Source organism: Salvelinus alpinus, chromosome 11 (assembly GCF_045679555.1).
Source record: "Salvelinus alpinus chromosome 11, SLU_Salpinus.1, whole genome shotgun sequence".
NCBI lineage: Eukaryota > Metazoa > Chordata > Actinopteri > Salmoniformes > Salmonidae > Salvelinus > Salvelinus alpinus.
In genome coordinates, this window is record NC_092096.1 from 39,300,890 (window position 1) to 39,327,545 (window position 26,656).

Below are 26,656 nucleotides of genomic sequence, written 5' to 3' on the forward strand. Positions count from 1 at the left end.
GTGTGGGGGGGGTGGGGGGTGATCCCGGACCCGGGGTAGAGGCTCGTGAAAGGTTAATGTTGTAAATGACTATTCTAGCTGGAAACGGCAGATTTTTTATGGAATATCTACATAGGCGTACAGAGTCCCATTATCTGCAACCATCACTTTTGTGTTCCAATGGCACGTTGTGTTAGCTAATCCAAGTTTATAATTTTAAAAGGCTAATTGATCATTAGAAAACCCTTTTGACATTATGTTAGCACAGCTGAAAACTGTTGATTTGATTAAAGAATCAATAAAACTGGCCTTTAGACTAGTTGAGTATCTGGAGCATCAGCATTTGTGGGTTTGATTACAGGCTCAAAATGGCCAGAAACGATGTACTTTCTTCTGAAACGCGTCAGTCTATTCTTGTTCTGAGAAATGAAGGCTATTCCATGTGAGAAATTGCCAAGAAACGGAAGATCTCGTACAACGATGTGTACTACTCCCTTCACAGAACAGCACAAACTGGCTCTGACCAGAATAGAAAGAGGAGTGGGAGGCCCCGGTGCACAATTGAGAACAAGACAAGTACATTAGAGTGCCTTGTTTGAGAAACAGACGCCTCACAAGTCCTCAACTGGCAGCTAAATAGTACCAGTGAAGAGGCGACTCCGGGATGCTGGCTTTCTAGGCAGAGTTCCTCTGTCCAGTGTCTGTGTTCTTTTGCCCATCTTAATCTTTTCTTTTAATTGGCCAGTCTGAGATATGGCTTTTTCTTTGCAACTCTGCCTAGAAGTCCAGCATCCCGGAGTTGCCTCTTCACTGTTGACGTTGAGACTGGTGTTTTGCGGGTACTATTTAATGAAGCTGCCAGTTGAGGACTTGTGAGGCGTCTGGAAAGATTTCCACCGGTCTAATGTCCATTGCTCGTGTTTCTTAGCCCAAGCAAGTCTCTTTTTCATATTGTTGTCCTTTAGTAGTGGTTTCTTTGCAGCAGTTCGTCCATGAAGGCCTGATTGCCGCAGTCTCCTCTGAACAGTTGATGTTGAGATGTGTCTGTTACTTTAATTCTGTGAAGCATTTATTTGGGCTGCAATCTGAGGTGCACTTAACTCTAATGAACTTATCCTCTGCAGCAGCAGAGGTAACTCTGGGTCTTCCTTTCCTGTGGCGGTCCTCATGAGAGCCAGTTTCATCATAGCGCTTGATGGTTTTTGCGACCGCACTTGAGGAAACTTTCAAAGCAATTGAAATTTTCCGGATTATCTGAACTTCATGTCTTAAAGTAATGATGGAATGTGCTTATTTGAGCTGTTCTTGCCATAATATGAACTTGGTCTTTTACCAAATAGGGCTATCTTCTGTATACCCCGCTACCTTGTCACAACACAACTGATTGGCTCAAACAAATTCCACAAATTAACCTTTAACAAGACACATTCCAGGTGACTACCTCATGGGAGAATGCCAAGAGCGTGCAAAGCTGTCATCAAGGCAAACGGTGGCTATTTTGAAATGTTTAACACTTTTTTGGTTAGTACATGATTCCATGTGTTATTTCATAGTTTTGATGAATAAAGAAAAACCCTGGAATGCATAGGTGTGTCCAATCTTTTTACTGGTACTGTATATATAAAGTAAGAGAAGCCCTAGAGAGATCGAGAGAAAGATAGAGATATGCCGGTGCCATGTTCCCGACACAGACATAAATAAAAGTTAGAAAATTGCAACAAACCTGAATAGCGAGTTTCACACAGTCCATTCACACAGTCCAGTCCCTCTTAAGGATCGGCCCCTTTAAAAAAAATGTTTTGCCTAAAATGACATACCCAAATCTAAGTGCCTGTAGCTCAGGCCCTGAAGCAAGGATATGCATTTTCTTGGTACCATTTGAAAGGAAACACTTTGAAGTGTGTGGAAATATGAAAGGAATGTAGGAGAATATAACACATTAGATCTGGTAAAAGATAATACAAAGTAAAAAACATTATTTATTTTTTGTACCATTATCTTTGAAATGCAAGAGAAAGGCCATAATGTATTATTCCAGCCCAGGAGCAATTTAGATAGTAGTGTATGTGCAAAGTTTTAGTCTGATCCAATGAACCATTGCATTTCTGTTCAAAATCTTGTATCAAGACTGCCCAAATATGCCTTATTTGTTTATGAATAACTTTTCATGTTCAAAACTGTGCCCTCTCCTCAAACAATAGCATGGTATTCTTTCACTGTAATAGCTACTGTAAATTGGACAGTGCAGTTAGATTAACGCCGCGCCAACATCCTTCTCATCTTTGTCCACTACAATTTTTAAAACTTGTCCCCGAGAACATTCTCGTTGTCTGAGAATTGTTTTACTTCAATGGAAAAGGCCTCCATCTTCACAATCAACAGTAGCCTAGGCTAGGGCTCCTTTCACTGGGTTTCTACTCAGCAGCAGGCGGACATGACGTGAGCAGCCGGAATACATTACAAGCTGGCGCAGTTGTCATTACCTCACACACATTAAATTAACAGAGGACGGGTCCAATCGAGAATACATTTTTAGTTACACCTACCCGACCCAGATCCGAGACAACAGTCAGAATTTAGGACCCACTTGGGTCCCGGGTCGGATCTCGGAAATTCAGGTCTGTTGGACTCGTGAAGACCTCTAGTGTGTGTGTGTGTGAGAGCTCGCCCATGCATGCGTGTGTGTGTGTGTATGCGTTTGGGTTTGTTTTACGCTGCCGACAGAACACTAGTAGCTTAAAGACGACAAGTCCAGTCATGGGAGAAACTAAACAAGCAAGAAAGAGGAGGATTTGGTTAAGAAACAGGAAATCTGCCCAGACTGGCAATAGCAGGGAAATTAATCACCCGTTCCCATGGTACTATACCCCCACAACACTCGCAATACAACAAACAGAACAATGAAAACCAACATTCCTTAAGTTTGTACAGTGCAAATAACACTGTGGTTTGTAATGGCCAGGTATTGAGGTGAACGAAGTAGGGAAAGGGGGATACCTAGTCAGTTGTAGAACTGAATGCCTTCAACTGAAATGTGTCTTCCACATCTAACCCAACCCCTCTGAGTATTCGGCACCCAGGGAACAGTGGGTTAACTGCCTTGCTCATGGGGCAGAACGACAGATTTTTACCTTGTCAGCTCGGGGATTCGATCCAGCAACCTTTCAGTTACTGGCCCAACGCTCTAACCACAAAGTACTACATGATATGTCGCTCGTTAACAATAATCATCCTCTTTAGAACTGGTTCCTATTGAGAAAGGTTGGGATTTGACCTATATATACACCAATGACTGTTACGGCTGATTTCCTCCTCTTCGTCTGAAGAGGAGGTGTAGGGATCGGACCAAGACGCAGAGTGGAAAGTGTCCATGTTTTATTATCAAATAAACTGAACACTACACGAAACAAAATAACAAAAGAGAATCTAACCGACAAACAGTCCCGTGTGGCACAACTACTGACACGGAAAACAAACACCCACAAAACACACGTGAAACCCAGGCTGCCTAAGTATGATTCTCAATCAGGGACAACGATTGACAGCTGCCTCTGATTGAGAATCATACCAGGCCGAACACAAAATCCCAACATAGAAAATCACACATAGACAACCCACCCAACTCACGCCCTGACCAACTAAATAAATACCAAACAAGGGAAAACAGGTCAGGAACGTGACAGCTCAGACAGCGCTGGGCAGGCAGGCAGCTCAGACAGCGCTGGGCAGGCAGGCAGCTCAGACAGCGCTGGGCAGGCAGGCAGCTCAGACAGCGCTGGGCAAACGGGTACACCTGTAGGGAGGAGACGGAGAGACAGCCTGGTGCGGGGGGCTGCCACCGGAGGACTGGTACGTGGAGGTGGCACTGGATATACCGGACCGTGAAGGAGTACACACGCTCTTGAGCACCGAGCCTGCCCAACCTTACCAGGTTGAATGGTCCCCGTAGCCCTGCCAGTGCGGCGAGGTGGAATAGCCCGCACTGGGCTATGCTGGCGAACCGGGGACACCATTTGTAAGGCTGGTGCCATGTACGCCGGCCCGAGGAGACGCATTGGAGACCAGATGCGTTGGGCCGGCTTCATGACACCCGGCTCGATGCCCAACCTAGCCCTACCAGTGCGGCGAGGTGGAATAGCCCGCACTGGGCTAAGCACGCGTACTGGGGACACCGTGCGCTCCACCGCATAACACGGTGTCTGACCAGTACGACACCCTCTCACTCCACGGTAAGCACGGGGAGTTGGCTCAGGTCTCTTACCCGGCTTTGCCACACTCCGCGTGTGCCCCCCCCCCCCAAGAAATTTTTGGGTCTGACTCTCGGGCTCCCAACCGCGTCGCCGCGCTGCCTCCTCATACCAGCGCCTCTCTGCCTTCGCTGCCTCCAACTCCGCCTTGGGACGGCGATATTCCCCTGGCTGAACCCAGGGTCCCTTGCCGTCCAGGATCTCCTCCCAAGTCCAGGAGTCCTGTGTCTGTTTCTGCTGCTGCTGTCGCTGCCCTTTTCCACTCTGCTTGGTCCTTTGTTGGTGGGTGTTTCTGTTACGGCTGATTTCCTCCTCTTCGTCTGAAGAACACTAAACTGAACACTACACGAAACAAAATAACAAAAGAGAATCTAACCGACAAACAGTCCCGTGTGGCACAACTACTGACACGGAAAACAAACACCCACAAAACACACGTGAAACCCAGGCTGCCTAAGTATGATTCTCAATCAGGGACAACGATTGACAGCTGTCTCTGATTGAGAATCATACCAGGCCGAACACAAAATCCCAACATAGAAAATCACACATAGACAACCCACCCAACTCACGCCCTGACCAACTAAATAAATACAAAACAAGGGAAAACAGGTCAGGAACGTGACAATGACAACAACCATGCTGCTCTAAAGAACATCTTCATCTATTTAAATTTCTGAGACCAAATGCTTGTCAGTGCCAGCATGCTTGGTAGAAACAAGGCTAGTTGATAGGTAGTATAACAAAATGCTACATTGTTTTCTGCAATCCTGGCGAAGTCAGAACGGAGGCAGATCCTCTTTAAGAGGGGGCTGAACAAAACTATACGTACAGTAGGGTCCAAAATTAAAAATGTGCGTAGGCATGCATACACACACACACACACACACACACACACACACACACACACACACACACACACACACACACACACACACACACACACACACACACACACACACACACACACACACACACACACACACACACACACACACACACACACACACACACAGTATTTCACATCTGATCAAACCAGGGTTAGGGAAGCCCAGAAAGCGGGAATCAAAGACAGGCAGGAAATAAAGCAACCGGTGTCTTTTCTGACAAAAATGGATGAGGCTATTCTAAAGCTTCAACACAAGGCACATACCTTCCAGTTAACATATGCTTTCCTGGAAACCGGTTGGAAAAGAGTCTAAAAGTCGGCGCTAAGAAACTCTCTCATGTTGAGAGAAGCATAATCTATAATATACGTTTGAGCTAGATGAGGTAGATGTTGTCAGCCTGCTATTGTAATTCAATGGGCCCGAGGCCTTGGAAGTTTGTGGGAAAATAACACCCAGCAATTTTACTGCCATAATATATACCTTTGGTGGTGAATTTGATCCACACTATGAAATAAACATTATAATGCTCCTTAAGATTGGCTTTTATACAGAGAGTAAGGAAAACCACAGCCATGTTTCACTCTGTTCGAATAGTTCACATGTAATATAATTATGATTAACTCAGACACACACACGACTCGTAAAATCTTCATGATATAATCATGATCATTATGATTAAAATGTATGTAGTTATGTCCTTGAGCTGTTCTTGTCTATTGATGTTCTGTATTATGTCGTGTTTTGTGTGGACCCCAGGAAGAGTAGCTGCTTTTGCAACAGCTAATGGGGATCCTGATAAAATACCAAATACCAAAAATGAATATGGTACTTAAATGTAGTCACACTTTATTTCGATAGTCCATAATAAATGATCTATAGGTTGCCGAAATATCCACAGACTATCAACCCGGTTATCTGAGTAGGTGAACATGACAGGTTCATGACAGACTTCTCCATTGGGGTGTCCATTATATTTGCCTTCAACATATGTTTACAGTTTCTATGTAGAGCAACAAACAAGCCAGACGAGACAGTGAGATGAACAAGGTGTAGCAGTGTCTTACCTTGTTGTGGTAGTGCAGCTGAGAGATCAACAAGGTGTAGCGGTGTCTTACCTTGTTGTGGTAGTGCAGCTGAGAGATCAACAAGGTGTAGCGGTGTCTTACCTTGTTGTGGTAGTCCAGCTGAGAGATAAACAAGGTGTAGCGGTGTCTTACCTTGTTGTAGTAGTGCAGCTGAGAGATCAACAAGGTGTAGCGGTGTCTTACCTTGTTGTAGTAGTGCATCTGAGAGATCAACAAGGTGTAGCGGTGTCTTACCTTGTTGTAGTAGTGTAGCTGAGAGATCAACAAGGTGTAGCAGTGTCTTACCTTGTTGTGGTAGTGCAGCTGGACAGAGTGCCACTGGCCGTCACTGACCCCTCCGGGAACAAAGGGATGGACCACGGTCTTCGACTCTCCTGGAGGAGGGAGAGAAAGTGATGGGGAGAGAGGGAGAGAGGGAGAGAGGGAGAGAGGGAAAGAGAAAGAGAGAGGGAAAGAGGGAGAGAGGGAGAGAGGGAGAGAGGGAAAGAGAAAGAGAGAAAGAGAGAAAGAGAGAAAGAGAGAGGGAGAGAGGGAGCGAGGGAGAGAGGGAAAGAGGGAAAGAGGGAGAGAGGGAGAGAGGGAGAGAGGGAGAGAGGGAAAGATAGGAAAGATAGGAAAGACAAGAGAGATGAAAAGAGGTTGTGGTTCAATTCAATACCATATTGTCTGCTGGATGTACATAACCTTGCATGCCAGACGTATAGGCTGTACTTTAATTGGATGATAAATGTCTCCTATTATAGTAGTGCCATCGTACGACACTGCTAACAAACAATACATGATTTACAACATGCATTTAAAAAAAAAAAAAAACACATTTACAGCCTCTAAGTACGTCAAAGTTCAAATCAACGTAAGGAAACCTACTTCTCTCCTCCATTCATTCATTAAGCTAAAACATGAAACTCCAACATGGGGAAATAAAAAATGCAGCCAGACTCACAAAGCCAGCCAGCCAGCTCACACAGTCATCATAAATCACACTCACTGTAAGAACACAAGGGGTTTCCCAACCATATCGATGGTTCTCAATCACAACGTCTACAGAGCAACAATCCCACCAGATTTACCCAGGGCTTTTACTGACTGTTTACCAAGGGCAGGAGTCCCTCTGGAAGCATTTACCCACTGACTCAGTCAACAGTAACGAAACATCGTAGCTGTGTAACACAGAGCCATTAGTCATGGTGTTTAGCAGTCTTTATCAGAAAAAAACGCAATGACTTCTGCAGTACAACGTTGCCTTTTCTCGTTGGTTGTGTGGTATAAACTCCAGGGCTCCTTAGGCATTGGCAGTGAGACACACTCAGCGTAGTGGATTCAACAAGAGCTGTGTTTGTTTGCGTGCATATTTGAGCCAGGGGAAGCAGTGGCCCAGCCTTTGCTCCTCTGTTTGTGAGCGTGTGTGAGCGGGGCTGAGCAGGGCTAAGGTGTAAGTAGGTCTTTATGGCTTGTTAAGTGTCTATACTGTCATGAATCAGTCAGCCCGGGCTCTGTTACGGGGGAAAGCAGCTGCTCTCTGACCACAGTAAAACACTCATTCCTTTCACACAGCCAAAGCCAATGCATCTCTAGGTTTAACAGCACAGCAGCATAGCCAGACAATTGAGAGGACACCTTCTAACGAAATCCTGTAACTGTTTGTTTCACACCGGTCAAGGAGTTCAGCTGATAAGAGTATTTACCCGAGCGGTTTGTGGGAGCCACATTCATGAAATCCTTACAGCGGAGTTGATTAATCAAGCTATCGGCTAGTGTTAATACAAACAACTTGAAAGTCATTCTCCAGCTCTTGTGTGAGCCTGATTATTTGTACTGTGGACACACACACACTGCTGCTCTCTCACCTGCAGAGAAGGTGAGTTGGATCTGTTCCTCGATAATCTCCAAGGCGATAAAGTCATGCTTCTCGTTAAATCTCCCATTGTACAGCAGCAGGGCATTCCTCTCTCTGGTGGCAAACCTGGGGACAAGATGGACACAGGGTCAAACGTTTATTGTAAAACCCACATTTGGTGGCGAAATGGCACCCATTCAAATCCTACATCTCAAATATAGTTAGCCAAATAACTTTTTGGGGTGAATGATTATTCATTAGGTTTTTAAAGTATGTGGCATAGTTTTAGACTGTCACAGAGTCTGTGTACTGAACCCAAACTGCCAGATAAAACACACTATATAAACAAAAGTATGTGGACACCCCTTCAAATTAGTTTATTTTGCTTTTTTTTTACCAGGTAAGTTGACTGAGAACACGTTCTCAATTGCAGCAACGACCTGGGGAATAGTTACAGGGGAGAGGAGGGGGATGAATGAGCCAATTGTAAACTGGGGATTATTAGGTGACCGTGATGGTTTGAGGACCAGGTTGGGAATTTAGCCAGGACACCAGGGTTAACACCCCTACTCTTACGATAAGTGCCATGGGATCTTTAATGACCTCAGAGAGTCAGGACACCCGTTTAACATCCCATCCGAAAGACGTGTCCCCAATCACTGCCCTGGAGAATTGGGATACTTTTTTAGACCAGAGGAAAGAGTGTCTTCTACTGGCCCTCCAACACCACTTCCAGCAGCATCTGGTCTCCCATCCAGGAACTGACCAGGACCAACCCTGCTTAGCGTCAGAAGCAAGCCACCTGTGGTATGTCATCTCCATAGACAAACATTGGCAGTCGAATGGCCTTACTGAAGAGCTCAGTGATGTTCAACGTGGCACCGTCATAGGATGCCACCTTTACTAACAAGTCAGTTTGTCAAATTTCTGCCCTGCTGGAGCTGCCCCAGTCAACTGTAAGTGCTGTTATTGTGAAGTGGAAACATCTAGGAGCAACAAAGGCTCAGCCGCGAAGTGGTAGGCCATACAAGCTCACAGAACGGGACCGCCGAGTGATGAAGCACGTAGCGCGTAAAAATAGTTTGTCCTCGGTTGCAACACTCACTACCGAGTTCCAAGCTGCCTCTGGAAGCAACGTCAGTACAAGAACCGTTCGCCGGGAACTTCATGAAATGGGTTTCCATGGCCAAGCATGCCAAGCATCGGCTGGAGTGGTGTAAAGCTTGCCGCCATTGGACTCTGGAGCACTGAAAACACGTTCTCTGGAGTGATGCATCACACTTCCCTATCTGGCAGTCCGGCAGATAGTGCCAACTGTAAAGTTTGGTGGAGGAGGAATAATGGTCTGGGGCTGTTTTTCATGGTTTGGGCTAGGCCCCTTAGTTCCAGTGAAGGGAAATCTTAACGCTATAGCATACAATGACATTCTAGACAATTATGCGCTTCCAACTTTGTGGCAACAGTTTGGGGAAGGCCCTTTCCTGTTTCAGTATGACAATGCCCCCGTCCATGAAGCGAGATCGGTGTGGAAAAACTTGACTGGCCAGCACAAAGCCCTGACCTCAACCCCATAGGACACCTTTGGGATGAATTGGAACACTGACTGCGAACCAGGCCTAATCGCCCAACATCAGTGCCCGACCTCACTAACGCTCTTGTGGCTGAATGGAAGCAAGTCCACGCAGCAATGTTCCAACATCTAGTGGAAAGCCTTCCCAGAAGACTGGAGGCTTTTATAGCAACTAATGGGGGGACCAACTCCATATTAATGCCCATGATTTTGGAATGAAAATTGAATGAAATTTGGTCATGTGGTATATATGAGAGGTGGGATTTGGGGTTGGAGAAGTGTGTAAGGAAGGGGTGAGAAATTCCTGAGGAAGAAAAGAGGAAGAGAGACTTGAAGGACAATAAGGAAGTGGTCGTACGACCAGTGGTCTAGAGACAGGAAGGAGGAAGTAGATGCCCTGCCCTGCCATAGTGTGTGTGTTTGTGTAAGTGTGTGTGTTTGTCTGCCTGTGTGTATGCTATGAGGGGCACAGAGGGCACAAGAGTCAGACACCAGATGCCAGCAGGTCAGTGGGAGGTGCGGAGGGGGGCAGGGGGGCAGGAAGACACAGCCGATTAAAGAAAACAGTGATAAGAGCACCTCATCACAGGGCGCTTCCTGTTTTCACCCTGTTCTACCGCTTCTCACCGACACACACTCTGCTTTTCACATCAACCCACTTTTACGATCCTCACCCCACCTAGAAATTCAAATCGGACTAGCAACAGATCTGATACAATATTTACACTATTGTGCAAGTGCACTAGTTTTGATCAGAGCCACATAGGGCTGCCACATAGAATGCAGTTTACTATAGATTATGGTCCGGGAATATGGAGTCATTTGAGAGACAAAGAACTTGACCTGCATTCCCATTTCTGTGTTCCTGCCTTGACTAATATGGTTATGAATGGTGTTATAGCTCATTTTGCTACACGGCAGTTTCAACAGATTAGAGCGTGAACACACACACACACACACACCCCTCTCATGTGTTTAATGTAAGCGGTTTTTGTGTGGGCTCCGACACAATAAAGATGTCTCTACATGCCCCACTGAACTGGTACACTGAACTGAGTGAAGTGTGTTTGTTTGTGCAACCCTCCCTGTACCCAAATTACAGTTTACCACACACACGCAACCATGTACAGTACGCATGTCGCTCTGTTAACACGCCTAGTCTGTGTAGCTGCGTGTGTGTGTGAGGTGAAGATCGACAGGAGATGAGAGAAGAGAGGGTAAATGGGGAGAATAGTACAATTGATTCAGCTAGAGGAAGAGGGGGTAGACATGGATGGGGAGCTGAGACAGAGAGGGGGAGAGAGAGAGAGAGAGAGAGAGAGTAGATGGTTTCCAAGTACTCACATGAATGAGACAGTAAAGTGGAACCTCTGTCGTAGTCCTCTGAAGGTGATGAAGGACTGACCAGGGAAAGACCTGGTGGTCATCTCACAGTAAGGCTTCTCGTACTCTCCCGGGGGACACTGGCACATGAACCCCCCCACCAGCAGGTCCACACATTTCCCCCCATTCTTACACACCCCCGGGACACACCGCCCCGACCGGGCGTTCACCTCACAGTGCTCACCTAGGGAGAGAAGGGAGGAGGGAGACAGTAAGGTTTAAGAGTGATGTACAGCCGGTCAGACACACACAAAGTCATATTGATAGACTGCATTCCCATTTCCCATTTCTGAGAGACAGAAGACACTGAACACTGTTTCCATATTGCTCTGCTGAACGGTTCTCATGGAGAATCTAATAATAATAATGTTTTATTGTCACATACACCGGATAGGTGCAGTGAAATGTGTTGATTTACAGGGTCAGCCATACTAATACGGCGCCCAAGGAGCAAATTAGGGTTATGGACACTAACTACTGGTCTGGACATCACCACCACAGATACACAGCTCAGTTTCCCACTGACAGACTGTCTGTCTAAGAGACCACAGGAAACTGGCTGACTGGCTCAAGTTTGCATGCCAAAGTGGGCCAGCTTAGGCAGATTCCTGATTCCTCCACTGACAGACTCCCATGGCTCTGACTGGTACTCCATCTTGGATTCCATCAGTTTCCTTATCTAAGACAGCCACCAACCATCGGCGTCAACTCCAGCTCCAGTGTTGTGTCAACCATCATCCCGACAAAATCTGTCTGGGGGGAGGGGTGGGGACAGCCAGGTATGCGTGGGACGGAGGGGGGCACAGGACGCCAGAACATCAGATCTCGGACCCTGTCTGGACCCTGGTAATGACTCTTCTCTCTGCGGTATAATCCCTTTTTCCGAGGAGAATTAGGAGGATCTGTTTCCCTGTAATGTGGAAATAATGTGGAAACCCAAGGCAGACACAGTATGCCCCCGCTGTCATCGGCCACATAATGGCTCCCGACTAGCTGAGGTTGAACTGTGACCTTCAAAGACTAGGCCCCCCATTGGAGGAGCGGAGAGGTGGAGGATGGTATAATCAGGTAATTACAGCTGATAAGGAAGTGAAGGAGGGAAAGAGAGGAAAGGAGTGGTGGGGTTGTTATTATATTCTACCGGGCCCCACTGTAGGGACAGAGAGACGGAGAGATGTGGTCTCACTATCAGATGAAAGCTCCCGGTCAGTTGACCTGCAAACGCCATAATAAAAACGTCACGAGTGCAACTGATAGCTCCGACCCTCGACCATCACTCCTAGACACAAAGACAGAGTGATAGGAGTAGGGAGTAGGGCCTACTATAGAGTGTACCTGGGGCTGCCGGCTAGACAGCATTCCAGCCTCATCTCAAACATAAATCACATTGAGACAGACCACATGCTTTCCCATTTAGTAAAGGGGTCATTTGTAGTTGATGGATCATCAGTGGGTTGGCGCATCCTGCTGCTGGCAAACACCAGAGTTGATCTGCAGCCAAAATGATTGCCATGAAATGCATGCGTCACCCAAATGGGAAGCTACACTCTGATGGTGGATGGGGTGACATATCAGACAGCACCTACATATAATTTAATGCTCTTTGAGACCTAGTAAAGTATTAGCCTGGTCCCAGAGCTGTTTGTGCTACACTATGGCCATTTTCACACCATTGGCAAGACCGCACAACAGCTCAAAGAACAGGCTAGCAAAGGATAATACGGTACAGAGTGGAGCCACTCACCAGTGAAGTCTTCCTGACACTCGCAGGTATAGCCTCCCTCTCGGCTGCGACACTTCCCATTGTTCCTGCAGGGTCCTGAATAGCAGAGGTCTATCTCCGTCTCGCAGTAGTCCCCGGTAAAGCCTGCAGGACAGCGGCAGCGCAGACCGTTGATGGGGTGGATGGGCCGGAACAGCACCGTGTCGGAGGAGATGAAGGGCGGGGAGCTGTCGAACTTCAGCACGGACACACACTTCATATAGTTCTCACACGGCTCCCTCAGGCAGATGTTGTCGTCGAAGGGAAGCACCTGGAATGGACACAATTAAATCAGGAAATTGCTCAAATCCAGAAAGTGAAATGGGCAACAGAGATTGCTGGTTTTTGTTCCTTCCTTCGAATCAGTGGCTGACTTAGATCGGGAAAACCTGAGTCGTGTTCATTAGTGCACACCGTAGCTAAACTTTTCAAAACAACAACAAAAATGTATTATTTAACAAGTTCAGATAGTACCTTCCAGTCTCTGATAATTTTCTTCAATATCGTGACAACTGAACATGACCCAGTTCTACAGGAGTGCCTATGGGGTCGGTATTGGTCGATTTGGGACTCATTCAAATAACCTGCTGTGATGATATTAGTCGGAGCAGGGTGCGGTTCAGGTAGATCTGCTCCTGCAGCTCCTCGGAGGGGAAGTACCTCCCTGGGGGACCCCCTGGCTGCAGCGCCGAGAAGGTCACGTTGAGGATGGCGCCCCGCACGTCTGTGTCGTTCTGGATATTGAACACAAAGACAGCCTGGCGGCTGGTGGAGAGTAGAGAATAGCGAGTAGAGAGTCTTGTGAGCACACGGAGCAGAAGTACCGTAGCAGCAACAGAATTCTACACGGACTCCCAAGTAGGGTTACAACATTTCAATATCTTTCCCCAAAAAAAATTCCCATCTTAGACAGAAATCTCGGTTGGAGGATTATTATTCCGTCCTGATACCGAGAATCTTCCAACCAGGATTTCCTGGAACCCTCAGTAGGAGCAGACAAATTACCTGGTGGAGAGCACGGCTGCCACACCCTCCAGGAAGAGGGACAGCAGAGGGGACAGGAAGCGCTCCTGAGACATGTTCTCCAGGCGCACCGTGATGCTGTTGGTCAACATGTCGTCTGTGATTATGGTGACACGCAGGGTGCACAGGGCTGTGACCTGATGGATACCGTCTGGGGAGGGAGAGAGGGAGGGTTAAATGGATGAACTACAGACCAGAGCAACAGGTAAAAGGCGGACCAGAACTACTGTGCATAATTGAAACCATGAAGATTTGCTAAGATTTGTTTAGCATGTAGAAGTGATCATCGTCTAAGTCAGCGTTTCCCAAACTCGGTCCCGGGGCCCGTTTTGGTTTTAGCCCTAGCACTACACAGCTGATTCACATAATCAAAGCTTGATGATGACTTGGTTATTTGAAGCAGCTGTGTAGTGCAAAAAACTAAACATGCATCCGGGGGGGGGCCCTGGGAAACGCTGATCTAAGTGGATTTATTGCAGAGCAGAAGTAGAGTCAACCACATGAAGACTGGTGTTGAACAGTACTTTTTTTAACCTTTATTTAACTAGGCAAGTCAGTTAAGAACAAATTCTTATTTACAATGACAGCCTACAGGGGAACAGTGGGTTAACTGCCTTGTTCAGGGGAAGAACGAAATATTTTTATATTGACAGCTCGCGGATTTGATCTAGCAACCTTTCGTTTACCGGCCCAACACTCTAACCACTAGGCTACCTGCCGCCGTTGAATAGTTAATGAATGAGAACATTTTGTAATAACTGGCCCGATCAGACATTAAATCAAGTAGACAGAGTCACTGGTAGGCATATATCATTTGAATAAATAAGCATTTTGTCAAACCTGTCCTGTCAATGACAAGATAGTGTAGGCATTTTTACCCCTCTTGTCCACAAACACACTTATCCTTCCTGTTTGGCCCTGTCCGGGGGTATCTTCGGATGGGGCCACAGTGTCTCCTGACCCCTCCTGTCTCAGCCTCCAGTATTTATGCTGCAGTAGTTTGTGTCGGGGGGCTAGGGCCAGTTGGTTATATCTGGAGTACTTCTCCTGTCTTATCCAGTGTCCTGTGTGAATTTAAGTATGCTCTCTCTAATTCTCTCCTTCCTTCTCTCTTTCTTTCTCTCTCTCGGAGGAACTGAGCCCTAGGACCATACGTCAGGACTACCGGGCATGATGACTCCTTGCTGTCCCCAGTCCACCTGGCCTTGCTGCTGTCCCAGTTTCAACTGTTCTGCCTGCGGTTATGGAACGCCTACCTGTCCCAGACCTGCTGTTTTCAACTCTTAATTATCGGCTATGAAAAGCCAACTGACATTTATTCCTGATTATTATTTGACCATACTTGTCATTTATGAACATTTTGAACATCTTGGCTCTCTCTAATTCTCTCCTTCTCTCTTTCTTTCTCTCTCTCGGAGGAACTGAGCCCTAGGACCATACGTCAGGACTACCGGGCATGATGACTCCTTGCTGTCCCCAGTCCACCTGGCCTTGCTGCTGTCCCAGTTTCAACTGTTCTGCCTGCGGTTATGGAACCCCTACCTGTCCCAGACCTGCTGTTTTCAACTCTTAAATTATCGGCTATGAAAAGCCAACTGAAATTCATTCCTGATTATTATTTGACCATGCTTGTCATTTATGAACATTTTGAACATCTTGGCCATGTTCTGTTATAATCTCCACCCGGCACAGCCAGAAGAGGACTGGCCACCCCTCATAGCCTGGTTCCTCTCTAGGTTTCTTCCTAGGTTTTGGCCTTTCTAGGGAGTTTTTCCTAGCCACCGTGCTTCTACACCTGCATTGCTTGCTGTTTGGGGTTTTAGGCTGGGTTTTTTGTACAGCACTTCGAGATATTAGCTGATGTACGAAGGGCTATATAAAATAAACTTGATTGATTGATTGATTGACTTTAATTACATACAGTAAATATCTCAATTCTAACGGATCCTTCTCAGAGGAGATCTCGGGTGCATCCCAAATAGCACCCTACTCCCTATGTAGTGTACTACTTAGACCAAGGCTCCGGACAGAAGTACTGTCCAAGAGTGTGAACGCCAAACGAGAGACGTGTGCTGCTCACAGCGATTTCCTGACAAATATTATGTTACAGGTGAGACATGGGACGGACTGGCTTATATTGTCCTGAGTCTCTGCCAGCGTTCTCTGGAGTTAAGTAGGTGTCAGTGGGTCTCGTTGGGATTCCACCTGAATCAAAGCCACTCCTAAGTAATTAAACAAATCTGATGTGTCATTTCAACTTGTGGAACAACTGAAAACTGCTATGTCTTGCTGACCTAAATATCATATACACTGAGTGTACATACCATTATGAACACCTGCTCTTTCCATGACATAGACGGACCAGGTGAATCCAGGTGAAACCTATGATCCCTTACTGATGTCACTTGTTAAATCCACTTCAAATCAGTGTAGATGGAGGGGGAGGGACAGGTTAAAGAATACGTTTTTGAATCTTGAGACATTGAGACATGGATTGTGTATGTGTGCCATTCAGAGGGTGAATGGGCAAGACAAAAGATGAAGTGCCTTTGAACCTGGTTTATGGTAGTAGGTGCCAGGCGCACCAGTTTGTGTCAAGAACTGCAATGCTGCTGGCTTTTTCATGCTCAATAGTTTCCTGTGTGTGTGTGTATCAAGAATGGTCCACCACCCAAAGGACATCCAGCCAACTTGACACAACTGTGGGAAGCATTGGAATCAACAAAGGCCAGCATCCCTGTGGAACGCTTTCGACAACTTGTAGAGTTAATGCCCCGACGAACTGAGGCTGTTCTGAGGGCAAAGAGGGGCTGCAACTCAATATTAGGAAGGTGCTCCTAATGTTTGGTATACTCCATGTAGAGCCTATAGGCACGGGCCCGTTCAATATAATGCTGGATAATAGGGAGAGAGCCGGCAACTCAAAACTGATCCATACAAAGTCTATAGGGCTAGTCTATATGTTCAACACCAGGCATACAGACAGAGCCTATAGGGCTGTGATGTAGGAGGAGAGTGGCCAACAGGTGGCTGAAGCAGTTGACATACTGTTGAAACGTCTCTGAGTGGGAGATCGGGTTGCATGAGTCTTGTTGAGTCAATGTGTATGCGTGTGTGAGAGAGACGGCTGAGGGGCAGGTGCCTTGTCAGTCACTCTCCCCCAAATTAGGTCATTTCTCAGGACCCCTACACCCCTCTCTACCCCCTGCCTCCCCCCGTCCTATATCCCCTCTCTGCTTCCTCCCCCGTCAGTGCCTCTGTTCATCAGACTGCCTCACACTGTTTATCAGACTGGGTGTTGATACCGTTGTCTCCTCACAGCCTCCTCCTTCTCTCCCTCTTCTCTAAAGTGTTGCCCAGTGTGCCATCATTATCAGACAAAGAAGAGCCAGACGACCCATGTTTTCCACTCTGTTACACCCACAGTCACCACATATACTTCGAGAGAAGTGCACACAAAAGCAGCCCCTCCCCACGTGGTCATACACACACACACACACACACACACAAAACGTTCCCTTAATTCGATGTAGAGCGAGTGTGCTCTACTAACACAGAGAGTAACTGTTACATTAGCCATCCATTACAGAGTAGCCTACCCAGCTGTCCGCTCCCCACCTGTCCCCTCTGCCTGTCTGTCTGCACAACACACTGTTCGTGCACATGGTGGTCTAGAAGCTAGATCAATCAGCTGATTGATTGAAACACAAACACATATGCGAGCAGGGATGGTCGGACAAAAACATGCACACGCACACACACACACACACACACACACACACACACACACACACACACACACACACACACACACACACACACACACACACACACACACACACACACACACACACACACACACACACACACACACACACACACACACACACCACAGAAAGTCACAATACAGGAGGCAGGTGTAAGAGGTTCCAGTCACCTGTTGAGTGTTGTCATTAAGCCGCGATGAAGTAAGTCCTGACACTAGCTGTTGGCACTCAGCTTAAGACAACAGTACTACTCTAAACCCGTTGCTGTTGAGAGCACAGCTCAAGCCGTCCTGTTTGTGGGCTAAATGATGTGTTTGACAAATGTTTCATCACCGATTCTCAGTGTACTCAAAAGGCAATCTAAGCTATTCACTCACTGAGTAAACTAACCGGGAAAAAGCCTACTGTATAGGCCATGAAGTACATGCACACAGTCCTGACTCTCTAAGTAAGTTACTACATAGATCCACTGAACTCTCATACTCTTCCCCACACACAATTCTAACAAATTCTTATTTACAATGACGGCCTACACCGGCCAAACCTGGACGACGCTGGGCATATTGTGCGCCGCCCTACGAGACTCCCAATCACGGCCGGTTGTGATACAGCCTGGGTTCGAACCAGGGTGTCTGTAGTGACGCCTCAAGCACTGAGATGCAGTGCTTTAGACCGCGGGAGAACAAGGTTAAATACAGGAAGAGTTTTACAGGAGTGCCATCTTTTTCCTCTCTCTTTCCCGTGGCATCCCAAGAGAGAGAGAGATGCTATTTATATCCCTGCAGCTGTTCTATTCGGGATCAATGAGAGGGCAACACACACACACATACACAAGCACACACACACACACACACAAGCGGGGGGGCGTGCGCATACGCGCACACACACACACACACACACACACACACACACACACACACACACACACACACACACACACACACACACACACACACACACACACACACACACACAAACACACACACACACACACACACACACACACACACACACACAGGGTGTCCCTGGGCAGCTCACAGCCAGTCATCACAGGGTGTGTCACATTCAGACACCATGGAAAGAGGATTTGTCCGAGGGTAAACAGGACTACATGGGAGTGACGTGGGAGAAGACAGGACCCATCCCACAGTGATATAAAACACCACACACTACATTACAAAGATGCCGCTTACAAGTATATCTGAGCGTGTCACAATGAAATACCACGACGAAGGTCTATAGAGTCTGAAACATTGGTGAAACAAGATCCATGACGTGTGTTGGAAGCATCAAGATCGCCCGTGTGCTACAGCTTCCTTGAATATTCCGTGCGTTACACCTACGATATGCCGCGCATTCATGAACTAGTAATAGCCATTAAGATACGAGACTGACATACTAGTGCTAAAGTAAATAAACGAATACATTATCCAAACAGTAAAACCCATTAGCGTCACGGCGTATCACTCATTGTTTTATTAGTCATCTCGGCTGAAGAATCCAGACGGTGTACTGCCGAGCTGTAGCAGCGAATGAATCATAGACGAGATGATTGCAATATGTGTTTATTGGTTTACTAAAATGCAATAAACCCGCAATCGCTTATCCATAGACACAGATCTAGTCAGCAATAACTCCCCCAATCCTAACCATAAGTGGGAGAAACTCAAAACTCACCATAGATCAGTGTCTAGGAGCATCTTGTTTACGAGGCAGGAGGTGCTAAGGCTGTTAACAGACTGGGAGACACCAGCCAGTCCCTGTAGATTCTAAGCCAACTTAACTATGATGGAGCTGGACACTGGGACACTGGGACACATTCCACCAAGGTCCCCAGCTGTCACAGTGAGTGACAACACCCTTGTCTATATCACTAACTGCCCCACCCACCCATTCTGGAGATCGATGACACTGCTGTCACTATCTGTCTGTGGTCTGTGACTGACAGTCACAGAGTGTGGTCATCGTGGTGTGGGGGTAAATTGCTTTTCAACTCACAATTTAGGAAGCATGTTAAAATGTTAGTAATGAATTGGAACGTTCTCATAGAAACAACAGGTGATTTTCAATTCAACTGACTGAATTAAAAATTAAGCGGAGCACAACCCCGGTGGCCACCTACTCCATCCAACAACGGCAGCAGTGTTTTCACAGATAACGGAAGAAGCCGAGAGGGTGGTAAAACAAACGACAGACGTCTCGTCTGTACGACGGTCGACAGGTTCCCCTCGCAAACCTGTCAACCTCACCTGTGTGAAACAGAGGGGGGATTCAAACCTCCCCCCTACAGCAGGAAGAGAGTGGTATGCTCCACTCCTAAATCACTATGACAGCGGAAAGAAAGGACAACCTCTGCATTCCACACAAAGACCAATCCTTCCCTGCATTGGTTTGTTTGCAGTGGAAATGTGATTATTTCAATCATTTTGACATTTACCACAGTCAAATAGGATGGTAATACGAGGAAAAGTGTTGAATCCTTGAAGAAAGCCAACAATTATTACAACAGGCATACTAGACATACAGACTTTTTTTATTTTACTGGCAACCACGTTTTATTGTGCAATAACATTTTAAAAGGTACAGCGACCAATGAAAACCAGTAAAAACGGAGCCCTATTTAGCAGGTGCTGAGAAAACGCCACAAAGCGACCAACTGACCCCTTTCTCTCTCCGAACTTTCAAATATTTGAATCACAACAATGATTCCAAACCGACTGTACCTCGACCAATCGGTGCCTAGAGTGATATCAGCTCCTCCTTCACTGTGACACACCTAACCGCCCCTGGCCTATCAGGTACAGAGCAAACAAACAGGTTATTTGACTGTAGAGTCAATCCCACACTTTCACTAATAGTTTGGCTTTCTCAACAATCTGCACGAGAAAGTGTAATTAATCTCTCTCTCTCTCTCTCTCTCTCTCTCTCTCTCTCTCTCTCTCTCTCTCTCTCTCTCTCTCTCTCTCTCTCTCTCTCTCTCTCTCTCTCTCTCTCTCTCTCTCTCTCTCTCTCTCTCTCTCTCTCTCTCTCTCTCTCTCTCTCTCTCTCTCTCTCTCTCTCTCTCTCTCTCTCTCTCTCTCTCTCTCTCTCTCTCTCTCTCTCTCTCTCTCTCTCTCTCTCTCTCTCTCTCTCTCTCTCTCTCTCTCTCTCTCTCTCTCTCTCTCTCTCTCTCTCTCTCTCTCTCTCTCTCTCTCTCTCTCTCTCTCTCTCTCTCTCTCTCTCTCTCTCTCTCTCTCTCTCACACACAGTAAAACTTTTCCCTATAAGAACTTGGTAACTAACTGGGTCCAGTAGAAGGGTTTCTCTCACAGCGTGAGCAGACAGACTGGGATGTAAGGATCACATATCAGCGGCCTACAGACATCCTGCTGCCTGTGTGATAAGAAGAAGAACAGGGGAATTCACCTCCTCTACCACAATGGCCATTATATCCTACAGACTGACAGAACGGAAAGACAATCATAATAGAATCAATCTATTACTCAGGAATTCAATATGCATGACATGAGATGATTGGTTAGGGAAAGTAATAGATTCAACGAGGAAGTGAAGGAAAGGTTCTTAGTAGTCGCCAAGTGGATGTTTATTATGCGAGCGTGGGGAGGAGAGGAAAGGAGAGCAGGAAACAATGAAACTGTAGCTGACAGAGATAATCACTGCCGACGATTGGGGATGATTGGGGCCTCCCTGAGACAGACAGACAGCCGTGCATCTGTCTCTCCCTACACACAACTGGCACACACATCAATTACGTCTCCACACACAAACCCACCACCACTGCCATAGGCATCATTCAAGGGAGGACAGGAGATACTGACACCACGGCAAATCATTGTAATAACATTATTAGTGGGCTCCCGAGTGGCGCAGCGGTCTAAGGCACTGCTTCTGCTAGAGGCGCCACTACAGACCCTGATTCGATTCCAGGCTGTATCACAACCGGCCGTGATTGGGAGTCCCATAGGGCGGCGCACAATTGGCCCAGCGTCGTCCGGTTTAGGGTTTGGCCGGGGTAGGCCGTCATTGTAAATAAGAATTTGTTCTTAACTGACGTGCCAAGTTAAATGAAGGTTTAATTGAAATAAAAATCAACTATCACTAATATAACTTTAGCATCTCTGTTGACGTACAACTAGGATGGGACTTTACCATGATAGCATGCTAGTGTTTAAATATGGGCCTTGTGTCAGGGACAGGGAGTAGGAACTTTGGCCGTGAGTCCGACCAGTGGCCCTTTAAATGAAACCGTGTTCCAGGATCAATGGTTAACCCGACAGGAATGCGCAGAGTGACTGGGTTCACTGAGAAACCCTGGCAGGTTTACAGGCCTCAGACCTGAAGTTAGACAACTAGAGAAAGCTGGAGCTCATCTATCAGTTCACTCTTTAAAGTTCTTTTTTGAACTACGGTCGCATCCCAAATGGCACACTTGCCCATATATACTGCACTACATAGGGAATAGGGCGCCATTTGGGACGCTGGCTATATGTTTCCCGCCCACACTGCCGCTCTCACTCATATTCCCCTTCACCAGGAATGAATTGTGCAGTCAGCAGAGCATTGTCGGTGTCAACTGGACTTCCTCCACCTGGCTGGCAGTCCGTTCAAGTGAAGAGATAGTCTGCTACATATCTTAGTTCATCCCTTCCTCCTTCCCTCTTGTCCTCTTTCTCTCACCATATCTCCCGCCCTCTCTTCACCCATCCCCATCGCTCACTATCTTTATCGGTCTCTGTCCGTCTGTATCTGGGTCTCATCCCTGTCTGTCCAGCAGGCCCGGTGGACTCTACACCCAGAACCCTTTATCTAACAGGATTAGCGTTTATGTACGTCTGGCTGCAGCTTTGATCTGCGGACAGACACACGGACTGCATCTCAAATGGCAACCTGCACCCTTTAGAGTGCAATACTTTTGACCAGGGCCCATGGGGATCTAGTCAAAGGTAGTGCACTATATAGGGAATAGGGTGCCGCTTGGAACGAAACCATGGACATACCTGAGAATAAACATGTCTGGGGAGATGAGAGGGGCTTTCACTGACTGCTTCCAGACACACTGACAGTAATAGAGTAGAGGAGAGGAATAGAGAGGAGAGGAGGAGAGCTTCTGGCCACTACTCCTCTTCTGAGGCTGCCAGGGGTAGTGTCCAAAAGTGCACCCTGCCATATTCTGTGTCTATCTGTAACTCTGCGGCCCTGGATGTTTTGGAAGCACTGCTGATGATGTTACAGAGGTGTCCTCCTATCCCACTAGACTAGCGAAATTCACGTCACGTCATAACTCAGACACACATACACAAAAACACACAAAGCTGTCCCACTCAACACCCGCACTTGCTAGGGGGTCCCCTTCCCCCTCCTCTTCCTCCTCCTCCTCCTCCTCTCCAATGGTACAACCCCGAACTCAAGTGTGAGCTAACCGGGATTATTGCTCTCTCACTTAGCCAGTCAGTCACTCAGCCGTAGTTGTGAGGAGAGGACAGCAGAGCGGCAAGCAGGTAGGGACACAAAAGACTCCTTTCACCCCAGGATGAGAGGAGGGGGGCTAGCAGGGAATAACATCCCTTTGACAGCACTGGAACAGGTGGGATTACAACACAGGAACAGACATCTATTTATCCTTACAACAGGAATAGGGAATCATTCAATTCTTCCAGGGTGATCATGAAATGCAATCACGACACCCTATTCCAAATCAAATCCAAGAAAATGCTTTTTGTCACATGCTTTGTAAACAACAGGTATAGACCAACAGTGAAATGCTTACTTACGGGCCCTTCCCAAGAATGCAGAGAGAAAGAAAATAGAGAAATAATAGAAAAGTACACATAGCAATAAAAGTAATAATAAATAGACAATAAGAAACGATAACTTGGCTATATACACGGGGTACCGGTACTGAGTGGATGTGCAGGGGTACGAGGTAATTGAGGTAGATATGTACATTACTACAGTGCCTTCAGAAAGTATTCACAATAAGAAACGATAACTTGGCTATATACACGGGGTACCGGTACTGAGTGGATGTGCAGGGGTACGAGGTAATTGAGGTAGATATGTACATTACTACAGTGCCTTCAGAAAGTATTCACACCGGTTGACAGCATCACCATTTTGTTGTGTTACAAAATGGGATTAAAATGGAGTGAATTGTCATTTTTTTCGTCAACGATCTCCACACAATAATCTGTAATGACAAAGTGGTAGAAAAATGCAAATATTTCAAAACATTTTATGGATAATAAAACACTCAAATATTTTGATTAGAGAAGTATTCAACGCCCTGAGTCAATACATGTTAGAATCACCGTTGGCAGTGATTACAGCTGTGCGTCTTTTTGGGTAAATCTCTAAGAGTTTTGCAAACCTGGATTGTACAATATTTGCCCATTATTCTTTAAAGAATTCTTCAAGCTCTGTCAAGTTGGTTGTTGATCATTGCTAGTGTCACACCCTGATCTGTTTCACCTGTCCTTGTGATTGTCTCCACCCCCTCCAGGTGTCGCTTATTTTCCCTGGTGTGTACAGTTGAAGTCGGAAGTTTACATACACTTAGGTTAGAGTTAATAAAACTCGTTTTTCAACCACTCCAGAAAATTCTTGGTAACAAACTATAGTTTTGGCAAGTCGGTTAGGACATCTACTTTGTGCATGACACAAGTAATTTTTCCAACAATTGTTTACTGACAGATTATTTCACTTATAATTCACTGTATCATAATTCCAGCGGGTCAGAAGTTTACATACACTAAGTTGACTGTGCCTTTAAACAGCTTGGAAAATTCCTGAAAATTATGTCATGGCTTTAGAAGATTCTGATAGGCTAATTGAGTCAATTTGAGTCAATCATTTGAGTCAATTGGAGGTGTACCTGTGGATGTATTTCAAGGCCTGTCTTCAAACTCAGTGCCTCTTTGCTTAACATCATGGGAAAGTAAAAAGAAATCAGCCAAGACCTCAGAAGAAAATTGTAGACCTCCACAAGTCTGGTTCATCGTTGGGAGCAATTTCCAAAAGCCTGAAGGTACCACGTTCATCTGTACAAACAATAGTACTCAAGTATAAACACCATGGGACCACGCAGCCGTCATACCGCTCAGGAAGGAGACGCGTTCTGTCTCCTAGAGATGAACGTACTTTGGTGCGAAAAGTACAAATCAATCCCAGAACAATTGTTGTGGGGGTGCTTTGCTGCAGGAGGGACTGGTGCACTTCACAAAATAGATGACATCATGAGGAAGAGAAATTATGTGGATATATTGAAGCAACATCTCCAGACATCAGTCAGGAAGTTAAACCTTGGTCGCAAATGGGTCTTCCAAATGGACAATGACCCCAAGCATACTTCCAAAGTTGTGGCAAAATGACTTAAGGACAACAAAGTCTAGGTATTGGAGTGGCAAAGCCCTGACCTCAATCTTATAGAAAATGTGTGGGCAGAACTGAAAAAGCGTGTGCGAGCAAGGAGACCTACAAACCTGACTCAGTTACACCAGCTCTGTCAGGAGGAATGGGCCAAAATTCACCCAACTTATTGTGGGAAGCTTGTGGAAGGCTACCCGAAACGTTTGACCCAAGTTAAACAATTTAAAGGCATTGCTACCAAATACTAATTGAGTGTATGTAAACTTCTGACCCACTAGGAATGTGATGAAAGAAATAAAAGCTGAAATAAATCATTCTCTCCACTATTATTCTGACATTTCACGTTCTTAAAATAAAGTGGTGATCCTAACTGACCTAAGACAGGGAATTTTTACTAGGATTAAATGTCAGAAATTGTGAAAACCTGAGTTTAAATGTATTTGGCTAAGGTGTATGTAAACTTCCGACTTCAACTGTATATCCCTGTGTTTCCTGTCAGCATGTTTTCCCGTACTCCTGCTTCTATTCTCTTTTTGCTAGTCCTCCCGGTTTTGACCCTTGCCTGTTTTCTGGACTCCGTACCCGCCTGCCTAACTATTCTGCCTGCCCTGACCTCGAGCCTGCCTGCCACTCTGTACCTCCTGGACTCTGAACTGGTTTTGACCTGTTGCCTGTCCACGACCATTCTTTTGCCTACCCTTTTTAATTGTTTAATAAATATCAAAAGACTCAAACCATCTGCCTCCCGTGTCTGCATCTGGGTCTCGCCTTGTGCCCTTATAGCTAGACAGCCATTTTAAAATCTTGCCATAGATATTCAAACTGATTAAAGTCAAAACTGTAACTTGGGCGCTTAGGAACATTCAATGTCGTCTTGGTAAGCAACTCCAGTGTATATTTGGCCTCATGTTTTAGGTTATTGTCTTGCTGAAAGGTGAATTTATTTCCTGGTGTCTGTTGGAAAGCAGACAACCAGATTTTACTCTAGGATTTTGCCTATTACGTTTATTTTTATCCTAAAAATCTTCCTAGACTTTGCCGATGACAAGCATACCCATAACATGATGCAGCCACCACCATGCTTGAAAATATGAAGAGTGGTACTCAGTGATGTGTTGTGTTGGATTTGCACCAAACAAAAAGCTCTGTATTCAATGCAGTATTACTTTAGTGCCTTATTGCAAAAAGGTTACATGTTTTGGAATACTTTTCTTCTGTACAGGCTTCCTTATTTCACTCTGTCACGCAGCTTTAGTATTGTGGCGTAACTACAATGTTGTTGATCCATCCTAATTTATGTCCTATCACAGCCATTAAACTCTGTAACTGTTTTAAATTCCTCATTGGCCTTTTAAATTCCTTCCTCTCCGTCAACTGAGTTAGGAAGGACGCCTGTATCTTTGTAGTGACTGGGTGTATTGATACACCATCCAAAGTGTAATTGATAACTTATCCCCCATCTATCAATAATTCCCCTCCCCATCTTCTTTGCGAGTCATTGGAAAACCTACCTGTTTTTTTGTGGCAGAATCTGTGCTTGAAATTCACTACTCAACTGAGGGACCTTACAGATAACTGTATGTGTGGGGTACAGAGGTGGAGTAGTCAAACAAAAATCATGTTAACCACTACTACTGAACACAGAGTGAATCCATGCAACTTATTAATTTCATTTTTTTAATCGAACCTTTATTTAACTATTGAACAAATTCTTATTTACAATGACGGCCTAGGAACAGTGGGTTAAC

At 46.0% G+C, this 26,656-nt stretch overlaps 1 protein-coding gene across 6 annotated transcripts in view; it reads right to left on the reverse strand.

The window, feature by feature from the left end:
* Positions 1–26,656, reverse strand: part of LOC139534123 (cadherin EGF LAG seven-pass G-type receptor 1-like) — a 120,383-nt gene that overhangs the window by 49,704 nt on the left and 44,023 nt on the right. For all 6 annotated transcript variants that reach the window (XM_071332914.1, XM_071332910.1, XM_071332912.1 and 3 more), the window contains exons 2-7: positions 13,759–13,927; positions 13,338–13,518; positions 12,736–13,024; positions 10,953–11,175; positions 8,049–8,164; positions 6,487–6,575 (exon numbers count right to left, since the gene is read on the reverse strand). In XM_071332914.1, coding sequence (XP_071189015.1) covers positions 6,487–6,575; positions 8,049–8,164; positions 10,953–11,175; positions 12,736–13,024; positions 13,338–13,518; positions 13,759–13,927 — 1,067 coding nt within the window. The remainder of the gene's footprint in view (positions 1–6,486; positions 6,576–8,048; positions 8,165–10,952; positions 11,176–12,735; positions 13,025–13,337; positions 13,519–13,758; positions 13,928–26,656) is intronic.